The 23,016-nt window shown below is 38.9% G+C and overlaps 1 protein-coding gene across 1 annotated transcript in view; it reads left to right on the forward strand.

Annotated features, from left to right (window-relative positions):
• The window catches only part of LOC122891044 (ankyrin repeat domain-containing protein 26-like), a 260,505-nt gene extending 253,762 nt beyond the window's left edge, over window positions 1–6,743 (forward strand). Inside the window, exons 31-32 of the mRNA XM_044226425.1 lie at window positions 5,147–5,192; window positions 6,523–6,743. Coding sequence (XP_044082360.1) covers window positions 5,147–5,192; window positions 6,523–6,662 — 186 coding nt within the window. The 3' untranslated portion in view covers window positions 6,663–6,743. The remainder of the gene's footprint in view (window positions 1–5,146; window positions 5,193–6,522) is intronic.
• The last annotated feature ends 16,273 nt before the right edge of the window (window positions 6,744–23,016 follow it).

Below are 23,016 nucleotides of genomic sequence, written 5' to 3' on the forward strand. Positions count from 1 at the left end.
GCACTTTTTCTTATATTCCCCATATGTATGAAACAATATGATAATTGCCTTTCTGTGATTGACTTATTTCTCTCAGTATAGTACGCTCTGTTTCCATCCACATCAATGTAAATTGTTAAGCGTTCATCCTTTTTGATGGCTTTGTAATATTTCATTTGTAATACACCACATCTTTTTTTTAAATTTTTTTTTCAATTTATTTATTTTCAGAAAAACATTATTCATTATTTTTTCACCACACCCAGTGCTCCATGCAAGCCGTGCCCACTATAATACCCACCACCTGGTACCCCCAACCTCCCTGCCACTTCAAACCGCTCAGTTTTTCAGAGTCCATAGTCTCTCATGGTTCACCTCCCCTTCCAATTTACCCAAATTCCCTACTCCTCTCTTACACCCCTTGTCCATTTCAGTGAGGGGAGTGTTAAGGTCCCCTACTATTATTATATTATTCTTGATGTGTTTCTTTGATTTTGTTATTAATTGGTTTATATAGTTGGCTGCTCCCATGTCGGGGGCATAGATACTTAAAATTCTTCGATCTTCTCTTTGGACAGACCCTTTGAGTATGATATAGTGTCCTTCCTCATCTCTTACTATAGTCTTTGGCTTAAAATCTAATTGATCTGATATAAGGATTGCCACTCCTGCTTTCTTCTGATGTCCATTAGCATGGTAAATTCTTTTCCATCCCCTCACTTTAACTCTGGAGGTGTCTTAGGGCTTAAAATGAGTTTCTTGGAGGCAACATATAGATGGGCTTTGTTTTTTTATCCATTCTGATACCCTGTGTCTTTTGATTGGGGCATTTAGCCCATTAACATTCAGGGTAACTATTGAGAGATATGAATTTAGTGCCATTGTATTGCCATTGTATGTTACAGACTTCTTTTCCCGGGCTGCTTTCAGGATTTTCTCTTTGTCACTAAGACTTGTAAATTTTACTATCAGGTGACGTGGTGTGGGTCTCTTCTTATTAATTTTGAGGGGCGTTCTCTGAACCTACTGAATTTTGATGCTCGTTCCCTTTGCCATATTGGGGAAATTCTCCCCAATAATTGTCTCCAGTATACCTTCTGCTCCCCTCTCTCTTTCTTTTTCTGGAATCCCAATTATTCTAATGTTGTTTCATCTTATGGTGTCACTTATCTCTCGAATCTCCCCTCATGGTCCAGTAACTGTTTGTCCCTCTTTTGCTCAGCTTCTTTATTCTCTGTCATTTGGTCTTCTATTTCGCTAATTCTTTCTTCTGCCTCATTTATCCTAGAAGTGAGAGCCTCCATGTTTTATTGAACCTCATTAATAGTTTTTTGATTTCAACTTGGTTAGATTTTAGTTCTTTTATTTCTCCAGAAAGGGCTTTTATATCTCCCGAGAGGGTTTCTCTGATATCTTCCATGTCTTTTTTGAGCCTGGCTAGAACCTTGAGAATTGTCATTCTGAATTCTAGATCTGACATATTACCAATGTCTGTATTGATTAGGTCCCTAGCCTTCGGTACTGCCTCTTGTTCTTTTTTTTGTGGTAAATTTTTCTGCCTTGTCATTTTGTTCAGATAAGAGTATATGAAGGAGCAAGTAAAATACTAAAAGGGTGGCAACAACCCCAGGAAAATATGCTTTAACCAAATCAGAAGAGATCCCAAATCGTGAGTGGGGAGAAGGAATAAAAAGAGGTTCAAAAAACAGAAAGGAAAAATAAAAAGGAATTAAAAAAGAAAACGAATAAAGAAAAGTATGAAAAAGAAAAAATATATATATTAGATAAACTAGTTAAAAAACGTTAAAAATGAAAAGGGCCAAAGTTAAGAAAAATTAAGAAAAGAAGAGAAAAAAATGAAAAAAAAAATTACTTTAACTGCAAGACTAATAAATCACAGGGAGAAAGCCATGAGTTCCGTGCTTTGCTTTCTCCTCCTCTGGAATTCTGCTGCTCTCCTTGGTATTGAAACTGCACTCCTTGGTAGGTGAACTTGGTCTTGGCTGGATTTCTTGTTGATCTTCTGGGGGAGGGGCCTGGTGTAGTGATTCTCAAGTGTCTTTGCCCCAGGCGGAACTGCACCGCCCTTACCAGGGGCCGGGCTGAGTAATCCGCTCGGGTTTGCTTTCAGGAGCTTTTGTTCCCTGAGCGCTTTCCGTAGAGTTCCGGAGGACGGGAATACAAATGGCGGCCTCCTGGTCTCTGGCTTGGAGGAGCGGAGAGCCCGGGGCCCAACTCCTTAGTGCGCCCTCAGAGAACAGCACCCAGTAACTCCCGTCTGCCTGACCTCCGGCTGCACTCCGAGCTCACCGAGCCTGCGACCGGTTCAAGGTAACCCCGAACTGCGAGCTTACTGTTGGCTCTGTCTCTGTAGCCGGCTTTCCCGCTCCAATACCCGCAAGCTCTGTGACACTCAGACACCCACGATCCTTCTGTTTCCCTGCGAGGCCTGAGGTCATGCTGAACCCGCGTGGGCTTCGCCCCGGTTTAGCCTCTGGAGCGATGTCCCTCAGCGGAACAGACTTTTAAATGTCCCGATTTTGTGCTCCGTCGCTCCGCCGCTTGCCGGGAGCTGGCCCCTCCCCCCAGGGTCTATCTTCCCGGCGCTTTGGATTCACTTCTCTGCCAATCCTACCTTTCAGAAAGTGGTGGTTTTTCTCTTTCTAGAATTGCTGTTCTTCTTCTCTTTGATCTGCCGATGGATTTGCAGGTGTTTGCACTCTTTAGATAAGCTCTCTAGCTGATCTCCTGCTAGCTGAAGTAGTCTCAGTCTGCTACTTCTCCGCCATCTTGACTCCTCCCCGACCACATCTTCTTTATCCATTCATCTGTTGATGGACATTTGGGCTGTTTCCACAGTTAGTCTATTTTGGAGATTGCTTCTATAAACATTGGTGTCCAGGTGCCCCTTCAGATCACTATGTTTGCATCTTTGGGGAAAATACCTTGCAGTACAATTACTAGATCATATATTTAACTCTTGGAGAACCTCCATACTGTTTCCAGCAGTAAAGCCTCCATTTTTTTTTTATTGCATCCCCTTAATAACCTTTTGATTTCAACTTGGTAATATTTTTGTTCTTTTATTTCTCCAGAAAGGGATTCTCCAGTGTCTTTTGTGCTTCGTTCAAGCCCAGCTAGTATTTTTATACTTGTTATCCTAAACTCTAATTCTGCCATTTAGTTATATCCATACTGATTAGGTAACTGACAGTCGTACCACCTGTTCTCTTATTTCAGGTGAGTTTTTCCATCTAGTCATTCTGTCTAGAGAAGAATAGAAAATGAGAGAACAAAATACTAAAATAACAACAACAACCCCAGAGAAATATAATCTCTATAAACCAAATCTCTATAATCTTTATAAACCAAAATAAATAAATTAATTAAATAAAAATTTAAAAAGCAAGAATATAATCAGACAGGTGATGAGAACAGAGCAATACACTAGATTCTGGGTATATTTTGGTCTGTTTCTTAGAGGAAACTACATCCCAGAATTGTAAAGAAAGAAAAATATATATATATGCAAAAATAAATTTAAGCACTATGAAAAGATAGGATGTAACTATAAAAATTAAAATTAAAAATGTTAAAAAACCTGAGTTGATAAAATGAGAAATTGGTTGTAATGGAAAAAGAAAAAGAAAATTAAACTTGAAAGTTTAAGGAGCCACGGATTCTATATAGTATTTTCCCCCAGCACTAGAGTTTTGCAGTTGTCTGTGATTCCTTAAACTTGATCCTAGCAGGAAGTTCTTGCTGATTTTCTGGGGGAGGGACCTGTTGCGCTAATTCTCAGAGGTCTTTGCCCTGATGGTATTGCACTGCCCTTGCCAGGGGTCCAGGCTAATTTAGGGCCTCCAGATTCCTCTTTGTGGCTTTCGTTCCCTGCTGGTTTTCTGCACTGCTTGAGAGGATTAGAATAAAAATGTGAGCCTCCCAGTGTCCAGCCCTTGAGCTGAAAGCAGGCACCCTCCACTGTTCAGTGTGCCCTCACAGAAGAGCTGTCAAACACTCTCGTCTCCCTGGTTTCTGTATGCACTCTGTGTACACCCAGCCTTTGAGCATTTTTATCTCAGCCATGCAACCCCCTTTGGAGTATCTAAACTTTGCAGTCTTCTGTGGCTGAATTCATGCCAGTCCTCTAGGGGGAGGGAGGAGGTCTTGTCCTGGTTCTTCTGCATGTTTGGCCCCTGCTCTGAGAGTGGTTACCCAATGGTCTGGGGTTTGTGGTTAATGGCAACACTGAGCTGAAAGCCCCCTCCTCCGCTCTTTGATTGCAGCTGGTTTCCCTGCTGAAACTCCTGGGAACTCTCCCATACTCAGGCACCCCATTCTGTGTGACCCCGGGGATCCCGAGATCAGGCAGTTCTACCTAGGATTCTACCCCACTTCTCCACCTGAGTGCTTTTCAAGCAGGGATGTCCCTCACCAGATTATACGTATAAAAGTTCCTGTTTGTGCTCTTGGCTCAGGTTATGGTCTGGGATCAAGCCCCACCACTGGGCTCCCTGCTCGGTGGAGAGTCAGCTTCTCCCTTTGTGCGTGTGGTCTCTCTCTCTCTCTCTCAAATAAATAAAATCTCTTAACAAAAAAACAAAAACAAAAAAGTTCCTGTTTGCACACCACTACTATATCACTTTCTGATAAGCAGTCTATGCATCCCCCCAACAATTTATCTTCCCATGTATCACCTTGGATTCATTTCTCCACTCCACACCTCCTACCTTGCAGAATGTGGTCACTTTTCTATTTGTAGAATTATCACAGTTCTTTTCTTAGATCTCAGATTGAGTTCACAGGTGTTCAGAATGATTTGAAAGCTATCTAGCTGAATTCCAGGGACTGGACAAAACTATGGCCCCCTATGCCTCTGCCATATTCCTCTTCTCCCAGAAATTACGTATATTTAATAGACCAATATTAATTGTACTTTTTATCAGATTTATCTAAATAGTGTTATATCTCTTTCTTCTGTTACCTAAGATTAAAATAAGTAGGGATTTATTTTATTTATGTGATTATCTTTCTATTTAAGCAATCCCTAACTTAGTTTTAATCTCTAATAGTGTTATTTTAAGTTCACATTTCATAAGCTATATATAATTCCTACAATTATGTGTCTTGTTTAACTTGAACATTATAAATATTTGACTTATTTCAGAGGCAGCAAGAGTTGGAAAAAAATATAACTAGAGAACTAGAAGAAGGTATGTTGCCAAATTTCTGAATTAAGATGGTCATTGATTTCTGAAATAAACTATGAATGGTAAATCCATTGCTTTCTATTGTTTGGATAATAGGTACTATGTTAATTTTTTTAATATATATATCTAATAAAAATGTAAAACATAAACATAATGAGGAACATACTTATTCCTCATTTAGTCATCATTTTTCAGACTTAAAAAAAATCTCCAAATGTCTATTTATATGTTATTTCAAGCTGTAATCTTCCTTCACTTCTGCCATCCCTCTGGAACTGTCAACCTGAATATGAGGACTTTCTTTTTTTTTTTAAGATTTTGTTTATTTGACAGAGAGATCACAAGTAGGCAGAGAGGCAGACAGAGAGAGAGGGAGAAGCAGGCTCCCCACTAAACAGAGAGCCCAACGTGGGGCTCTATCCCAGGACCCTGGGATCATGACCCGAGCCCAAGGAAGAGGCTTTAACCCACCGAGCCACCCAGGTGCCCCTATGAGGACTTTCTTAAATCCTTATTTCTGCTAATGATATAAAACCAAAATTTAAAAAAAAAGAAAAAAAGCAGTCTTGTCTTAGGTGATACTTACTTAAGCAATTATAGTTCAAATAGCCGTCACTTGACAGGTGACATTTAAACCTCCAGTCGTTGATTTTGTCATTGATTTACCTTTTGCCATTGGATAAAATTCCAAGCTCCATACATGGAATAAAAACACCCACATCAGTTTGGTTCTTGTCAGATTTTTCAGCCTTCTCTATCGCTAACATTTACCCTACTCTGCTGCTTTGCTCTTGCACCTCTTCAGCATTGACTACTTGCAATTCCACAAGTGTTCTTCCTCACTCTCTGTGTATGTTCTTTGTATATGCGTCTTCCCTCCACCTGGCATGCTTCTTCCCTGTCCTTCAGGTATCAGCTTACATATCCCCTCCACCAAAGAGCAGACGATATTCATAGAAAACTAGGGTTTTCCTTCTGTATGTTCTTATGTTCAACTCTGAAAATTGCCTGTTTGATTTTTTCAGTCTGTTGTACATGATTGTTCACGGGTGGGCTCTGTTATCATCTTGTAATGAGAAAAACAGAAGCTCTGATATTTATCCACAATAGCAATTACCTCAGTGGGCAACTGTGAGCAAAATAGATTTAAAAGTAATCTTGTATTTTATATTGTAGTTGTATTAGATGTTTTTCATTCTTCATAACACTCATAAAGCTTCAACTTTGTTTTCTTAATAACTTTTAGTTAAGAATGAAGTATTTTAGATAAAGACTGATTAATCTTTTAATTTTAGATTAATTTTTAATTTTAGATTAATCTTTTTCTTTTCAGGTGCTGCTGAATTTGAATCAGGCTCATCTGGTGGGACCACCTATTTAGAATCTACTTTTGAAAGTCATATAAATTGTGATGACGTACTGAAATCACACAGAGAATACTCAGAGTTTCTGAAGAAAAAGTATAGCATCTGAAACATAAATAGTAGAAATTTATTTACTGGATGTTTATACAACATTTTAATAGTTTCCTATTAAATGGATGATATGCAAAAATCTTTCTTAAAGGAAAATATTTTTGGATCATGTGTGTAATGAAAGTTTATATAATATTTTAGCTATGTTTCTTGGTAGCTAATTAACTTTTAAGCAGATTTTTTTTAATGTGGAAATCAGCATTATTGGGTTTTACATGCTTCAGGCTGCCCAAATACCAGCTTTCTAAACAGCACCCAACCAACCAAGTTTTCATGAATACTTCAGTCTTGTTAATTGAGAACTTTTTGGTATTTTCCAATTTTTATTACTACATATGAACCTAGAGATTTAGACAGACATTAATTTTAAGACAAAGAGTCTTAAAATTAGAAGAAATAAAAAAGAACTTTTACCCCAGAACCATTTGCAAGACAATTTTTAAATTATGCCTGATTCCCATAGCATTTATATCCTACAAGTCAGTACATTCCACATAACTACTGTACAACCTTGACAATCAGACAATTCCAATACAGTTGACCCTTGAATAATTGCAGGGGTTAAGGGCACTGACCATTTGCAGTCAGAAATATGTGAATAACTTTTGACTCCCCAGGCACTTGAGTACTAATCTGCTATTGACCAGAAAACTAACTTTTACAAAAACAGTTAATTAGCCTAAATTTGTTTGTTATATGTATTCCATATTATATTTTTATAATAAGCTAGAAAAGAAAGTGTTATTAAAATCATAAGGAAGGGGGGACAAGATGGCGGGGAAGTAGGAAGAGGCATCTTTTCAGCCTATACCCCAAAGTGAGCTGATTACCTACCAAAGAACTCTGATCACCCATGAAATCAGCCTGAGATTACACGTCTGGATCTCTACAGGGGCAGAAGATGCCAGTGGGCAGGTAAAGCTGAGTGGGAACGGTAGACTGATATCAGAAGATAAACAGAAGGGGGAGGGAGCCACCAGAGGTGACCGGTTGGAAAGTAATACCCCAATCAAGTGAGAGTGCCCTGCGTCTGGGGACCAGCATTAACTTAGAGACTGGTTGAAAGCACTCCAAAAGAGCAAAGGATTGCAGGGGGAAATTGTGGGAATCGGGGTGGCTAGGGACAGGGGCTTAAGTCCCCAGTCCCAGGACAGCCTCCCCTGGTGCTGAGGCAGAGAGAGTGCGGCGGGGAAACCAGCTCTTGGTCCCTAAGCCGCCAGCACACCCGAGAATGCGTGGGGTCCATTTCCTGTGAGGGGATGGGAGCCACGCTGGGCGACAGAACATGGAGCCCTGCTATAGAGTCTGAGATACTCCCCTGAGAGAGATACAAAGGCCCGGCCGGTGCCCTTTGATACGCGCCATTCTTTCAGACCAAACTCTCCCCCCAGAGAGGTTCGCGGAGGGCCTACCCTGGTGCTTTAGGACCTGCACCCCATTCTCAGAGCCTGAGACCCGCGCGCAACCCACAGTCTCCCCTGAAATTGGTGCGCACAAGCCGGGCGTTCTTAGACCCAGAAAGACCAGGCACTCCCAGCCCTGGCCAGCGGGGAAATCTCAGTGTGCTATTGCGGCTTGGACCCTCTCTGGTGGTCTGGAGCTGCCCAGACAGCTGCCACGGCCTTGGCTTAAGGTACAAGCAAAAGATCCTACATCCCCAGGGACCGCGACTCGGAACCTGCTCTGCCAGCAGCCAAGGGGAAACTTATTTAGGCTCTGCACCCAGACTGAGGCTTCTCTCTGAGAGGGAGATCAGGGTGTGGTTTGCTTTCCTCTAAAACTACAAAAACCATCAAAAGCAGTCAAAGTGAGAGAGAGAAAAAAGTGAACAAACAAAAACCGCCAAAGAACAAAAGCCTGAAAAAAAAAGTTTCCTCAGAGCCCACCCCCTTGAGGTGGGTGGGAGGACTTAACACAGGGAACATCATTGACTGAAAACCCACGTGGCAGACCCTTCCCCCAGAAAACATACCAAGAAAGAAAAAACAGAGGGGGAAAAAAAGGACTACAAGAGAACAACCACTAACTCATACGAAAACTTTTATTTTTCACTCGTTGCCACTATTCTGGTTCATTTTTTTTTAATACATAGGTAATTTTTTAACCTATTTAGCGAGCTGTACAGTACATTAAATTTCATAATCGCCTTCTAAGCTGAACTTTTTGATACATACACCTGTTTTCCTTTTGCATTTCTATTTTTTGAATTCTTTTTTTTAATTTTAGCTTAGCTTAGCCTAGTTTATTCCTTTTTATTTTTATCTTCTAATATTCATACAGAGTTAAACTCCAAAGTAAGTTTGAATCAATACTACCTTTCCCCAATCAATACTACCCCTATAGGTAAACCAATTTTTAATCCCCCTTTATCTTAGGAAAGTTGAATCCTTTAACAAAGATATCAAGATACATCCAGGAAGAATCAAAACAACCTTCCTCATACACACTGAGAATTTATAACCACTCTCCCATCTTTTTCTTCCACCAGTTTTTCTGTGTTTTTGTGTTTGTCCTGATAGCATATAAATCTTACACTTGGGGTTCCTTTTGATGAGGTTCTTCGTTTATTTGCATATTTTTTTCTCTTGTCATATACTTGTATCAGTCTTTTTGTTTGTCTGTTTTTGTTTGTCTACTTCATAAATCTTACCTTGGGGACCATTTTTGTTGAACCTTCTCTTTCATCTTCCCTTTCTTCCCCCCCACTCTCTTTTTCTTTTTCTTTTTCTTTTCTTTTGTCTCTAGTTTGGGTGGGGAATCCTGATTGCTCAGAGTGTTCCAGGGTGCACCTTGACTGCACCACAGTTGATACATCCAGCTACATCTGTTCAGTCTTCCCCTACCAAAATGACTAGGAGGAGGAATGCCCAACAGAAGAATAATAAAGAGGATGGACCTTCTGCAACAGAGGCAACGGCTATCAACATAGACAATATGTCAGAAAGAGAATTTAGGCTAACAATTATCCAGGCAATAGCTAGGTTGGAGAAATCCATTGATGACCAAACGGAATTGATTAGGGCTGAGCTGAAAGCGATGAGAGATGATGTTCACAATGTTAGGGAAGACCTTAAAGCTACCAGGGAGGAGGTTCACAATGCTCTCAATGAGTTCCAATCTAAACTCTCTCAAAGCTAGGGTAACTGAGACAGAAGATAGAATAGGTGATCTGGAGGACAAACATATAGAAAGGATCAGAAGGAAGCCTGGAACAAACAGCTTAGAAACCACGAAAACAGAATCAGGGAAATAAATGATGCCATGAAGCATTCCAACATCAGAATTATTGGAATCCCTGAAGGGGAGAAGAAAGAAAGAAATCTAGAAGATATAGTGGAACAAGTCCTTCGTGAAAATTTTCCCAATCTCGCGAATGGAACCAGCGTTCATGTACTAGAGGCTGAACGGTCTCCACCCAAGGTTATACATTCCAAAAAAACATCACGACACCTGATAGTCAAATTGAGGAATTATAATTGTAGGTATAATCTCTGGAAAGCCACTAGGGCAAAGAGGCTCCCTTACTTACAGAGAGAAACCCATCAGAATAACGTCAGACCTGTCCACAGAGACCTGGCAAGCCAGAAAAGGCTGGCAAGATATATTGAGGGCACTAAATGAGAAGAACATGCAGCCAAGAATACTTTATCCAGCAAGACTGACATTCAAAATGGATGGAAAGATAAAGAGTTTCCAAGACCGGCAATGCTTAAAACACTATGCAACCACCAAGCTGACACTGCAAGAAATATTAAGGGGGGGTTCTATAAAAGAGGAAAAATACTAAGAATAGCATTGAACAGAAATATAGAGACAGTCTACAGAAAGAAAGACTTCAAAGGTAACACAATGTCGATAAAAACGTATCTATCAATAATCACTCTCAATGTGAATGGCCTAAATGCACCCATAAAATGGCACAGGGTTGCATATTGGATAAAATGACAGGATCCATCCATATGTTGTCTACAAGAGACCCATTTTGAACCCATTTCAGAATTAGACAGATCATCGAAGCAGAAAATCAATAAAGAAACAAGAGCATTGAATGACACATTGGACCAGATGGACCTCATAGATATATACAGAACATTCCACCCTAAAACAGCAGAATACTCATTCTTCTCAAGTGCACATGGAACCTTCTCCAGAATAGACCACATACTGGGTCACAAATCAGGACTCAACTGATACCAAAAGACTGAGATGATTCCCTGCATATTCTCAGATCACAATGCTTTGAAACTGCAGCTCAATCACAAGGAAAAGTTCAGAAGGAACTCAAACACCTGGAAGCTAAAGGCCACCTTGCTTAAGAATGCTTGGATCAACCAGGAGATCAAAGAAGAACTGAAACAATTCATGGAAACCAATGAGAATGAAGACACTTCGGTCCAAAACCTATGGGATACAGCAAAGGCAGTCCTAAGGGTGAAATACATAGCCATCCAAGCCTCCCTCAAAAAAATTGAAAAAATCCAGAATAACCAGCTGTCTCTACACCTAAAAGAATTGGAGAATCAACAACAAATCAAACCAACTCCACACATAAGAGGGGAAATCATCAAGATTAGAGCTGAGATCGATGAGGTAGAAACCAGAGATACAGTAGAATGTATCAATGAAACTAGAAGCTGATTTTTTGAAAGAACCAATAAGATCAATAAAACATTGGCCACACTAATCCAAAAGAAAAGAGAGAAAGCCCAATTCATAAATTATGAATGAAAAGGGGGGAGGTGAACCATGAGAGACTATGGACTCTGAAAAACAATCTGAGGGGTTTGAAGTGGCGGGGGGGTGGGAGGTTGGGGTACCAGGTGGTGGGTATTATAGAGGGCACAGCTTGCATGGAGCACTGGGTGTGGTGAAAAAATAATGAATAATGTTTTTCCTGAAAATAAATAAATTAAAAAAAAACACTTAACCTCTTTTAAGTAAAGTGCCCAAGGCACAGTTTCATTGATGTATATCATTTTATCTATTTTGAGAAAAATTATGTTCTAAGGGTAATGAGCTTGGTGATTTCATATAGGAAGATAACTCAATGAATAAAGTTTAAAAACCAAAAAAAAAAAAAAAAAGTAAAGAAAAGGGAGAGATCACTACTAACCAAGGAAGTAGAAACAACCATCAGAAGTTATTATCAACAGTTATATGCCAATAAGCTTAGCAACCTAGATGAAATGGATGCATTCCTGGAAAACTATAAACTACCAAAATTGAACCAGGAAGAAATCGACAACATGAATAGACCAATATCTAGTAACGAGTTTGAAGCAGTATCTTTGGGGTAAATACCCAGGAGTGCAATTGCAGGGTCATAGGGAAGCTCTATTTTTAATTTCTTGAGGAATCTCCACACTGTTCTCCAAAGAGGCTGCACCAACTTGCATTCCCACCAACAGTGTAAGAGGGTTCCCCTTTCTCCACATCCTCTCCAACACATGTTGTTTCCTGTTTTGTTAATTTTGGCCATTCTAACTGGTGTAAGGTGATATCTCAATGTGGTTTTAATTTGAATCTCCCTGAGGGCTAATGATGATGAGCATTTTTTCATGTGTCTGTTAGCCATTTGTATTTCTTGATTGGAGAAGTGTCTGTTCATATCTTCTGCCCATTTTTTGATGTCTTTGTCTGTTTCGTGTGGGTTGAGTTTGAGGAGTTCATTATAGATCCTGGATATCAACCTTTTGTCTGTACTGTCATTTGCAAATATCTTCTCCCATTCCATGGGTTGCCTCTTTGTTTTTTTGACTGTTTCCTTTGCTATGCAGAAGTTTTTGATTTTGATGAAGTCCCAGAAGTTTATTTTCGCTTTTGTTTCCTTTGCCTTTGGAGACGTATCTTGAAAGAAGTTGCTGTGGCTGATATCAAAGAGATTACTGCCTATGTTCTCCTCTAAGATTCTGATGGATTCCTGTCTCATGTTGAGGTCTTTTATCCATTTTGAGTTGATCTTTGTGTACGGTGTAAGAGAATGGTCGAGTTTCATTCTTCTACATATAGCTGTCCAGTTTTCCCAGCACCATTTATTGAAGAGACTGTCTTTTTTCCACTGTATATTTTTTCCAGTTTTGTCGAAGATTAATTGACCATAGAGTTGAGGGTCCATATCAGGGCTCTCTACTCTGTTCCACTGGTCTATGTGTCTGTTTTTATGCCAGTACCATGCTGTCTTGGTGATCACAGCTTTGTAATAAAGCTTGAAATCAGGTAAGGTGATGCTGCCAGCTTTATTTTTGTTTTTCAACATTTCCTTAGCGATTTGGGGTCTCTTCTGATTCCATACAAATTTTAGGATTATTTGCTCCAGCTCTTTGAAGAATGCCGGTGGAATTTTGATCGGAATGGCATTGAAGCAGTGATCAAAAACCTCCCCAAAAAACAAGAGCCCAGGACCTGACGGATTCCCTGGGGAATTCTACCAAACCTTCAAAGAAGAAATAATACCTATTCTCCTGAAGCTGTTTCAAAAAATTGAAGCAGAAGGAAAACTTCCAGACTCTTTCTTTGAATCCAGCATTACCTTGATCCCCATACCAGGCAAAGACCCTACCAAAAAGGAGAATTTCAGACCAATATCACTGATGAATATGGATGCTACAATTCTCAACAAGATCCTAGCAAACAGGATCCAACAACACATTAAAAAGATTAATCACCATGACCAGGTGGGATTCATCCCTGGGTTACAAGGATGGTTCAACTTTCGCAAATCAATCAATGTGATACAACAAATTAATATGAGAAGAGAGAAGGACCACATGGTCCTCTCAATTGATGCAGAAAAAGCATTTGACAAAATCCAGCATCCGTTCCTGATTAAAAGTCTTCAAAGTACAGGGATAGAGGGAACATTCCTGAACCTCATCAAATCTATCTATGAAAGACCCACAGCAAATATCATCCTCAATGGGAAAAAGCTTGCAGCCTTCACGTTGAGATCAGGAACAAGACAAGGATGCCCACTCTCACCACTCTTGTTCAACATAGTATTAGAAGTCCTAGCAACAGCAATCAGACAACAAAGAGAAATAAAATGTATCCAAATTGGTAATGAAGAAGTCAAACTCTCTCTCTTCGCAGATGACATGATTCTTTATATGGAAAACCCAAAAGACTCCACCCCCAAACTACTAGAACTCATACAGGAATACAGCAACGTGGCAGGATACAAAGTCAGTGTACAGAAATCAGTGGCTTTCTTATACACTAACAATGAAAATACAGAAAGGGAAATTAGAGAATCGATTCCATTTACTAGAGCACCAAGAACCATAAGATACCTGGGAATAAACCTAACCAAAGAGGTAAAGGATCAGTACTTGAGGAACTACAGAACACTCATGAAAGAAATTGAAGAAGAGACAAAAAGGTGGAAGACCATTCCATGCTCTTGGATCAAAGAATAAACATTGTTAAAATGTCTATAGTGCCTAGAGCAATCTATACTTTTAATGCCATTCCGATCAAAATTCCACCGGTATTCTTCAAAGAGCTGGAGCAAATAATCCTAAAAATTTTTATGGAATCAGAAGAGACCCCGAATCGCTAAGGAAATGTTGAAAAACAAAAATAAAGCTGGGGGCATCACGTTACCTGATTTCAAGCTTTACCACAAAGCTGTGATCACCAAGACAGCATGGTACTGGCATAAAAACAGACACATAGACCAGTGGAACAGAGTAGAGAGCCCAGCTATGGACCCTCAACTCTGTGGTCATTTAATCTTCGACAAAGCAGGAAAAAATATACCGTGGAAAAAAGACAGTCTCTTCAATAAATGGTGCTGGGGAAATGGGACAGCTATATGTAGAAGAATGAAACTCAACCATTCTTTTACACCGTACACAAAGATCAACTCAAAATGGATAAAAGACCTCAGTGTGAGACAGGAATCCATCAGAATCCTAGAGGAGAGCATAGGCAGTAATCTTTTCGATATCAGCCACAGCAACTTCTTTCAAGATATGTCTCTGAAGGCAAAGAAAACAAAAGCGAAAATAAACTTTTGGGACTTCATCAAAATCAAAAACTTCTGCACAGCAAAGGAAACAGTCAAAAAAACAATGAGGCGACCCACAGAATGGGAGAAGATATTTGCAAATGACAGTACAGACAAAAGTTTGATATCCAGGATCTATAATGAACTCCTCAAACTCAACACACATGGAACAGGCAAACATATCAAGAAATGGGCAGAAGATATGAGCAGACACTTCTCCAATCAAGACCTACAAGTGGCTATCAGACACATGAAAAAATGTTCATCATCACCAGCCCTCAGGGAGATCCAAATTAAAACCACATTGAGATATCACCTTACACCAGTTAGAATGGCCAAAATTAACAAAACAGGAAACAACATGTGTTGGAGAGGATGTGGAGAAAAGGGCACCCTCTTCCACTGTTGGTGGGAATGCAAGTTGGTGCAGCCTCTTTGGAGAACAGTGTGGAGATTCCTCAAGAAATTAAAAATAGAACTTCCCTATGACCCTGCAATTGCACTCCTGGGTATTTACCCCAAAGATACAGATGTCGTGAAAAGAAGGGCCATCTGTGCCCCAATGTTTATAGCAGCAATGGCCCCGATCGCCAAACTATGGAAAGAACCAAGATGCCCTTCAACGGATGAATGGATAAGGAAGATGTGGTCCATATACACTATGGAGTATTATGCCTCCATCAGAAAGGCTGAATACCCAACTTTTGTAGCAACATGGACGGGACTGGAAGAGATTATGCTGAGTGAAGTAAGTCAAGCAGAGAGAGTCAATTATCATATGGTTTCACTTATTTGTGGAGCATAACAAATATCATGGAGGACAAGGTGTGTTAGAGAGGAGAAGGGAGTTGGGATAAATTGGAAGGGGAGGTGAATCATGAGAGACTATGGACTCTGAAAAGCAATCTGAGGGGTTTGAAGTGGCGGGGGCGAGGGTGGGAGGTTGGGGTACCAGGTGGTGGGTATTATAGAGGGCACGGATTGCATGGAGCACTGGGTGTGGTGAAAAAATAATGAATACTGTTTTTCTTAAAGTAAATAATTTAATAAAAGAAAGAAAAAAATCTTAAGGAAGGGAAAATACACTGACAGTACTGTCATGTTTTTATTGAAAAAATATGCATATAGCTGCACCCATTCAAACTGTATTAACTATACATTTTTTTAAGATTGTATTTATTTATTTGACAGAGAGAGAGAAAGAGCACAAGTAGGCAGAGTTGCAAGCAAAGGGAGATGGAGAAGCGAGCTCCCTGCTGAAAACAGAGACTGATATAGAACACCATCCCAGGACCCTGGGATCATGATGTGAGCCCAAGGAAGTTGCTTAACCGACTGAGCCACCTAAGCACTCTATACATTCTATCATTTAATCATTTAATTCTCATGTTCTTTTAAGTTTTGTCACTTGTCTGTAATATCCTTTACAGCAAGGAAGGTCCTGTTCAGAGCCATGTATTTAATTCCGATGTTGTGTCTCTTAGTCTCTTTGAGTTTTGAACAGTTCCATAGTCAGTCTTTCCCGGATTTTCATGACGTTTAATTTTTTGAAGAGTTAATTCCAGTAATGTAGAATGTCTTTCAGTGCAGGTTTTTCTTATGTTTCCTTCTGATAAAATTGAGATCAGGGATGCCTGGGTGGTTCAGGCCATGATCCCAGGGTTCTGAGATTGAGTCTTGCATCGAGCTCTGAGCTCACTGGGGAGCCTGCTTCTCCCTCTGCCTGCTGCACTCCCTGCTTGAGTTTTCCAAATACTATTTTAATTGATTAACTCTCAATTTTTAAAAAATTTCCTACAAGGATCTTGCAGATATTTTTTAGATTTATTCCCAGGTATTTGATACTTTTGATCCTATTATAAATATTATTTTAAAAAGTCAATTTCGTTTCCTGTTGCTAGGTTATAGAAATAAAATTATTTTGCATATTGAGCTTAGATTCACCTATCTTGCTAAACTATCTTATTATATTGTTTCTTACAGTTCTGGAGGCTGGGAATTCCTAATTCAAGGCAGTAGCAGATTCAGTGTCCAGTGAGGGCCTGTTTCCTGGTTCATGGATGGTGGTCTTCCTCCTGTTTCTTCGTACTGCACAGGGCCAAGGGAGCTCTCTCAGGACTCCTTTATGAGGGCACTAATCCCATTCATGAGGGTTCCACCTTCACGAGTAATCATTTCCCAAAGTCTCTACCTCTAAATACAATTACACTGAACACTAAGATTTAACACCCTAATTTGGGAGCTGGGAGGACAGAAATATTCAGTCTGTAGCAAGGCTGTTCCTTGTTTGTTGCCAGGTAGACCTCTCCAATATGGCTTTTTACTTCGTGAGGCCAGTAAGGAGAATTTCCCTGCAAAGAGGGCTCAGTGGTCTTTTAAGGATTTCACCTGCTTCAAATAACCCTTTTTGATTAACTCGAAATTAACAATTAATTATATCTGCAAGATTTCTTTACAGTTGCCATGTTCTGATGGCTAGAGTCAAGTCACAGATCTTGGCTACACTTCAGGGAAAAGGATTATAAAAGGTGAGAACACCAAAGAGCATTTATTATGGGGTTACGGAGGGTCTTTATTTTACAATTATATTAACAGATCCCTTATACTACTAGTTTTCTAAGTTTTATCATGGATGAATGTTGAATGAATGTTTCTTTTGCATATATTGAGATAATTTTTTTTAATTTGTCAGTGTGTTGAATTACATTATGTGCTCATGTTAAACCAACCTTGCATTTCTTAGGGAAACTGAATTTCATTCCTTTCGTTGTGATTTCATTCATTTGTTTCATATATTGCTACTATTGATATGCTAATATCCTAGTGAGGAATTTCTCCTGTCCATGGATAATGTTAATACAAGGAATTTTGAATACATTTAACTCAATTTACTTGGCTTCAAACTTATGTGTATTGTTGCTTTGTGTTTTCTGTCTTGTATCTTTAAAAAATAATCGACCATTTTTATAACTTTTATATGATACTCTCAATGTTCATTTAAATTGAACTATGTATTTAAGTTTTTTTCTTTTTTCTTACATCTCAGAATTTCTATTTGGGATTATATACATACTTTATGTATATACTTTAGGTACATACATCATATACATACTTTAAAATTTTCATAAGTGAGAACTGCCAGGTAATGAACCTCTATTTAAAAATGTCTTTATTGGGCACCTGGATGGCTCAGTTGATTAAATGTCTGGCTTTGGCTCAAGTCATGATCCCAGTGTCCTGGGATCGAGCCCCACTTCAGGCTCACTGCTCAGCCTGGAGTCTTCTTCCTCTCTGTCTACCCCTCCCCACCACTTGTGCTCCCTCTTTCTCTTTTCTTCTCTCACTCTCTTCCAAATGAATAACAAAATTTTTAAAAATAAGTAAATGTCTTTATTTCCTCTTACCTTCGATATACATTTTCACTGCATAGAAAACCCTAGGTGAATAGTTATTTTCTTTAATCATACAGAAAATATCATTCCACTGCTCTTTGTCTTTCATAATTGCTCTTTAGAAATCAGGTGTCTACGTGTTTTTCCTTTGAACATAATCTATTCCCTACTCTGTTCCTTTTTCCCACAATTTTTGGTTACTTTAAAGATTTTACTTACGGGGAAAATTTTTTGTTTGTTTGTTTACTGCAGGTATGCTCTTATGTATCTAGATTTGGATGTCTTATTATTTATCTTAATAATGTTCCATAATTAGAATTGCATTTACAACAGCTCCAAAAACCACGATATACCTAGGAATGAGCCTAACCAAAGAGGCAAAGGATCTATACTCTAGAAACTACAGAGCATTTTTGAAGGGAATTGAGGAGATGAAATCACATCCTACACTCATGGATTGGAAGAACAAACATCCTTAAAATGTTTATGCTGCCCAGAGCACAATTTACACTTTCAATACAATCCCTATCAAAATATCATACACATTTTTCACAGAGCTAAAACAAATAATTCTAAAATCTGTGTGGAACCAGAAAAAAACCCAAATAGTCAAAGGAATGTTGAAAAAGAAAACCAAAACTGAGGCATCACAATGCCTGACTTCAAGCTATATTACAAAGCCATTGTCATCAAGACAGTATGGTATTTGCACAACATCAGACACACAGATCAAAAGAACAGAATAGAGAGCCCAGAAATGGACTCTATGATCAACTAATCTTCGACAAAGCAAGAAAGAACATCCAATGGAAAAAAGATATTTTTTTCAATAAATGGTGCTGGGAAAACTCTACAACCACATGCAGAAGAATGAAACTAGACCATTCTGTTACACCATACACAAGGATAAAATGGATGAAAGACCTCAACATGAGACAGGAATCCACCAAAATTCTAGAGGAGAACATAGGCAGTAACCTCTTTGACACTGGCCACAACTTCTTTCAAGATGCCTCTCTAAAGGTAGGGGAAACAGAAGCAAAATGAACTTTTGGGACTTACACCAAGATAAGTTTTTGCACAGCAAAGGAAACAGTCAACAAAACTAAGAGGCAATCCACAGAATGGGAGTAGATCTCTGCAAATGATATTTTGGATTAAGGGCTGATATCCTAGATCTATAAAGAACTTCTCAAATTCAACACCCAAAAACCAAACAATCCAGTCAAGAAATGAGCAGAAGACATGAACAGGCACTTCTGCAAAGAAGACATCCAAATGGCTAACAGACACATGAAAAAATATTCAACTTCACCAGGCATCAGGGAAATTCAAATCAAAACCACAATGAGATGCCACCTTACACCGGTTAGAATGACCAGAATTTACAAGATAGGAAACAAGTGTTGGTGAGTTTATGGAGAAAGGGGAGTCCTCTTGTGCTGTTGGTGGAAATGCAAGCTGGTACAGCTACTCTGGAAAACAGTGTGGAGGTTTCTCAAGATGTTCAAAGTAGAGCTACCCTGTGACCCACCAATTGTACCACCAGGTCTTTACCCCAAAGATAAGGATGTAGTAAAAAGAAGGGGCACAGCACCCCAATGTTCATAACTGCAATGTCCATAAGAGCCAAACAGTGGAAAGAACCGTGATGCCCTTCAACAGATGAATGGATAAAGATGTGGTTTATATATACAATGGAATATTACTCAGCCATCAGAAAAGATGAATACCCACTATTGCATTGACATGGAACTGGAGGGGATTGTGCTAAGTGAAATCAGTCATTCAGAGAAAGACAATTACCATATGGTTTCACTCATATGTGGAAGATAAAGAATAGAGTTGAGGACCACAGGGAAGGGAGGGAAAATGGAATGGGATGAAATCAGAGAGGGAGACAAACCATGAGAGACTCTGGACTCTGGGAAACAAACGAGGGAGTAACTGGGTGATGGGTATTAAAGCGGGCATGTGTTGGGATGAGCACTGGCTGTTATGTGCAACTAATAAATCATTGAACAGTACAACAAAAACTTTTGATGTACTATATCCTGTCTAACAATATAATAAATTTCATTTGGCTTTTTGAATCTATGATTTGGTGTCTCAAAAGATATTTAGACTTAATCTAAACTTCATATCTCTTAACCTCTTTTTCATGTTTCCATGGTTGTTTTTTGGTCTTTCTCCTTATATTCTCAATTATTTCTTCTATTTTCCTAGTTGTCACCTCTGATGTATCCAGGCTGCTGTCTGACCTATCCATAGGAATTTAAATTGGGGTAATTGTATTTTTAAATACATTTTCTTTGGGTCTTTAAATAAATCTATTAAAATAATTAGTTTTTCATTATTTGAGAATATGTTTTTTTAATTCATTAGCTGAGGGTTTTTTTTAAGATTTTATATATTTATTTGACAGAGACACAGTGAGAGAGGGAACACAAGCAGGGGGATTGGGAGAAGGAGAAGTGGGCTTCCCACAGAGTGCAGAGCCTGTTGTGGGACTTGATCCCAGGATCCTGGGATCATGACCTGAGCTGAAGGCAGATGCTCAAGACTGAGCCACCCAGGTTCCTGAGGATCTGCTTTTAAAAAGAAATAAAGGTTAAGGGTAGGGGCCACTAAACAGACAATAGTGATGACTACATTTTTCTCTTTTTTAAAAATTTTTTAGCTTTAAAATGTACAATGTGAAAGCCAAACACCCCACTAAAAAGGAGAACTACAGGCCAGTGTCTCTGATGAACATGACTAGCAAATCAAATTGAATAATACATTAAAAGAAGTGTTCACCATAATCAAGTGGGTTTATTCCTGTGTTGCAGGAATGGTTCAATATTCACAAATCAATATAATACACCACATTAATAAAAGGATAAGAACCACATGATTCTCTAAATGGAGGCAGAAAAAAAAACACTTGACAAAATACAGCATCTGTTCTTGATAAAAACCCTCAATGAAGTAGAGATAGATGGATCATACCACAATATCATAAAAGTCATATAAGAAGGACCCTCAGCTAATATCATCCTGAACTTGGAAAAACTGAGAGCTTTCCCCCTATGGTCAGGAACAAGATGGATATCCACTCTCACCATTACTATTTAACATAGTACTGGCAGTCTTAGCCTCAGCAATAAGACAACAAAAAGAAATAAAATGCATCCAAATTGTCAAGGAAGAAGCTTTCACTATTTGCAGATGACATGATACCCTATGTAGAAAACCTGAAAGAGGGGTGCCTGGGTGGCTCAGTGGGTTAAAGCCTCTGCCTTTGGCTCATGTCACGATCCCAGAGTCCTGGGATCGAGCCCCACATCAGGCTCTCTGCTCAGCAGGGTGCTTGCTTCCTCCTCTCTCTCTGCCTGCTTCTCTGTCTACTTGTGATCTCTGTCTGTCAAATAAATACATAAAATCTTAAAAAAAAGAAAACTTGAAAGACTCCACCAAAAAAATTGCCATAACTAATACATGAATTCAGCAAAGTAATAGGACGTAAAATCAATATACAGAAACCTGTTGTATTTCTATACACCAATAAAGCAGCAGAAAAAGAAATTAAGGAATTGATACCATTTGCAATTGCATAAAAAATAGATACTTAGAAATAAACCTAAACAAAGAGGTAAAAGGTCTGTATTCAGAAAACTACAGACTGTATACAGAAAACTAGAGACTGTACACAGAAAACTACAGAACACTTATGAATGAAATTGAAGAAGAAAAAAATAATTGGAAAAACATTCCATGCTCATGGATTGGAACCAATGTTGTTAAAATGTCTATGCTGCCAAAAGAAATCTACACATTTAACACAATCCCTATCAAAATACCACATGTGTTTTTCATAGAACTAGAACAACTAATCCTAAAATTCATATGAAACCACAAAAGACCTTGAGTAGCCAAAGCACTCCTGAACAAGGAAAAGCAAAGCTGAAGGCATCGTGATTCTAGATATCAAGCTATATTACAGAGCTGTAGTCATCAAGACCATATACTACTGGCACAAAACCAGATATGTAGATCAATAGAACAGAAGAGATAACCTGGAAATGGATCCACAACTACATGGTGAACTAATCTTAAATAATGCCAGAAAGAATATCCAATGGATATTCAACAAATGGTTTGGAAAAACTGGATAACTACATGCAGAAGAATGAAACTGGAGCACTTTCTTACACCATACATAAAAGTTAATTCAAAATGGTTGAAGGACTGAAATGTGAAATAGGAAACCATCAAACTCCTGGAGGAGAACATAGGCAGGAACCTCTTTGACCTTGGCACCAGAGGCAAGGTAAACAAAACCAAAAATGAACTATTGGGACTTCATCAAGATAAAAAGCTTGTGCACAGTGAAGGAAACAATGAAACTAAAAGGCAGCCTATGGAATGGGAGAAGATATTTGCAAATGGCATATCTGATACAAGGGTAGTATCTAAAATCAATAAGGAAATTAACAAACTCAACACCCAGAAAACAAATAATCCAGCTAAGAAATGGGAGGAAGATATGAATAGACACCTTTACAAAGAAGACATCTGGATGACTAACAGACACATGAAAAGATATTCAAGATCATTCTCCATCAGGGAATTGTGAATCAAAACCATACTGAGATACCACCTCATGCCTGCCAGAATGGCTAAAATTAACAATGGACAATATAACAGGTGTTGGCAAGGATGTGGAGAATGGGGAAACCCCTTGCACTTTTTTGGTGGGAATGAAAACTGGTGCAGCTACTCTGGAAAACAGTATGGAGTTTCTTCAGAAAGTTAAAAATAGAGCTACCCTATGATCTAGCAATTGTACTACTTGTTATTTACCCAAGGATACAAAACTAAAGATTCAAAGAGGTATAGTTCTCCTGATGTTTATAGAAGCTTTATCAACAATAGTCAAACTATGGAAAGAACCCAAATGTCCATTGCCT

Source organism: Neovison vison, chromosome 12, assembly GCF_020171115.1.
Source record: "Neovison vison isolate M4711 chromosome 12, ASM_NN_V1, whole genome shotgun sequence".
Classification (NCBI taxonomy): domain Eukaryota; kingdom Metazoa; phylum Chordata; class Mammalia; order Carnivora; family Mustelidae; genus Neogale; species Neogale vison.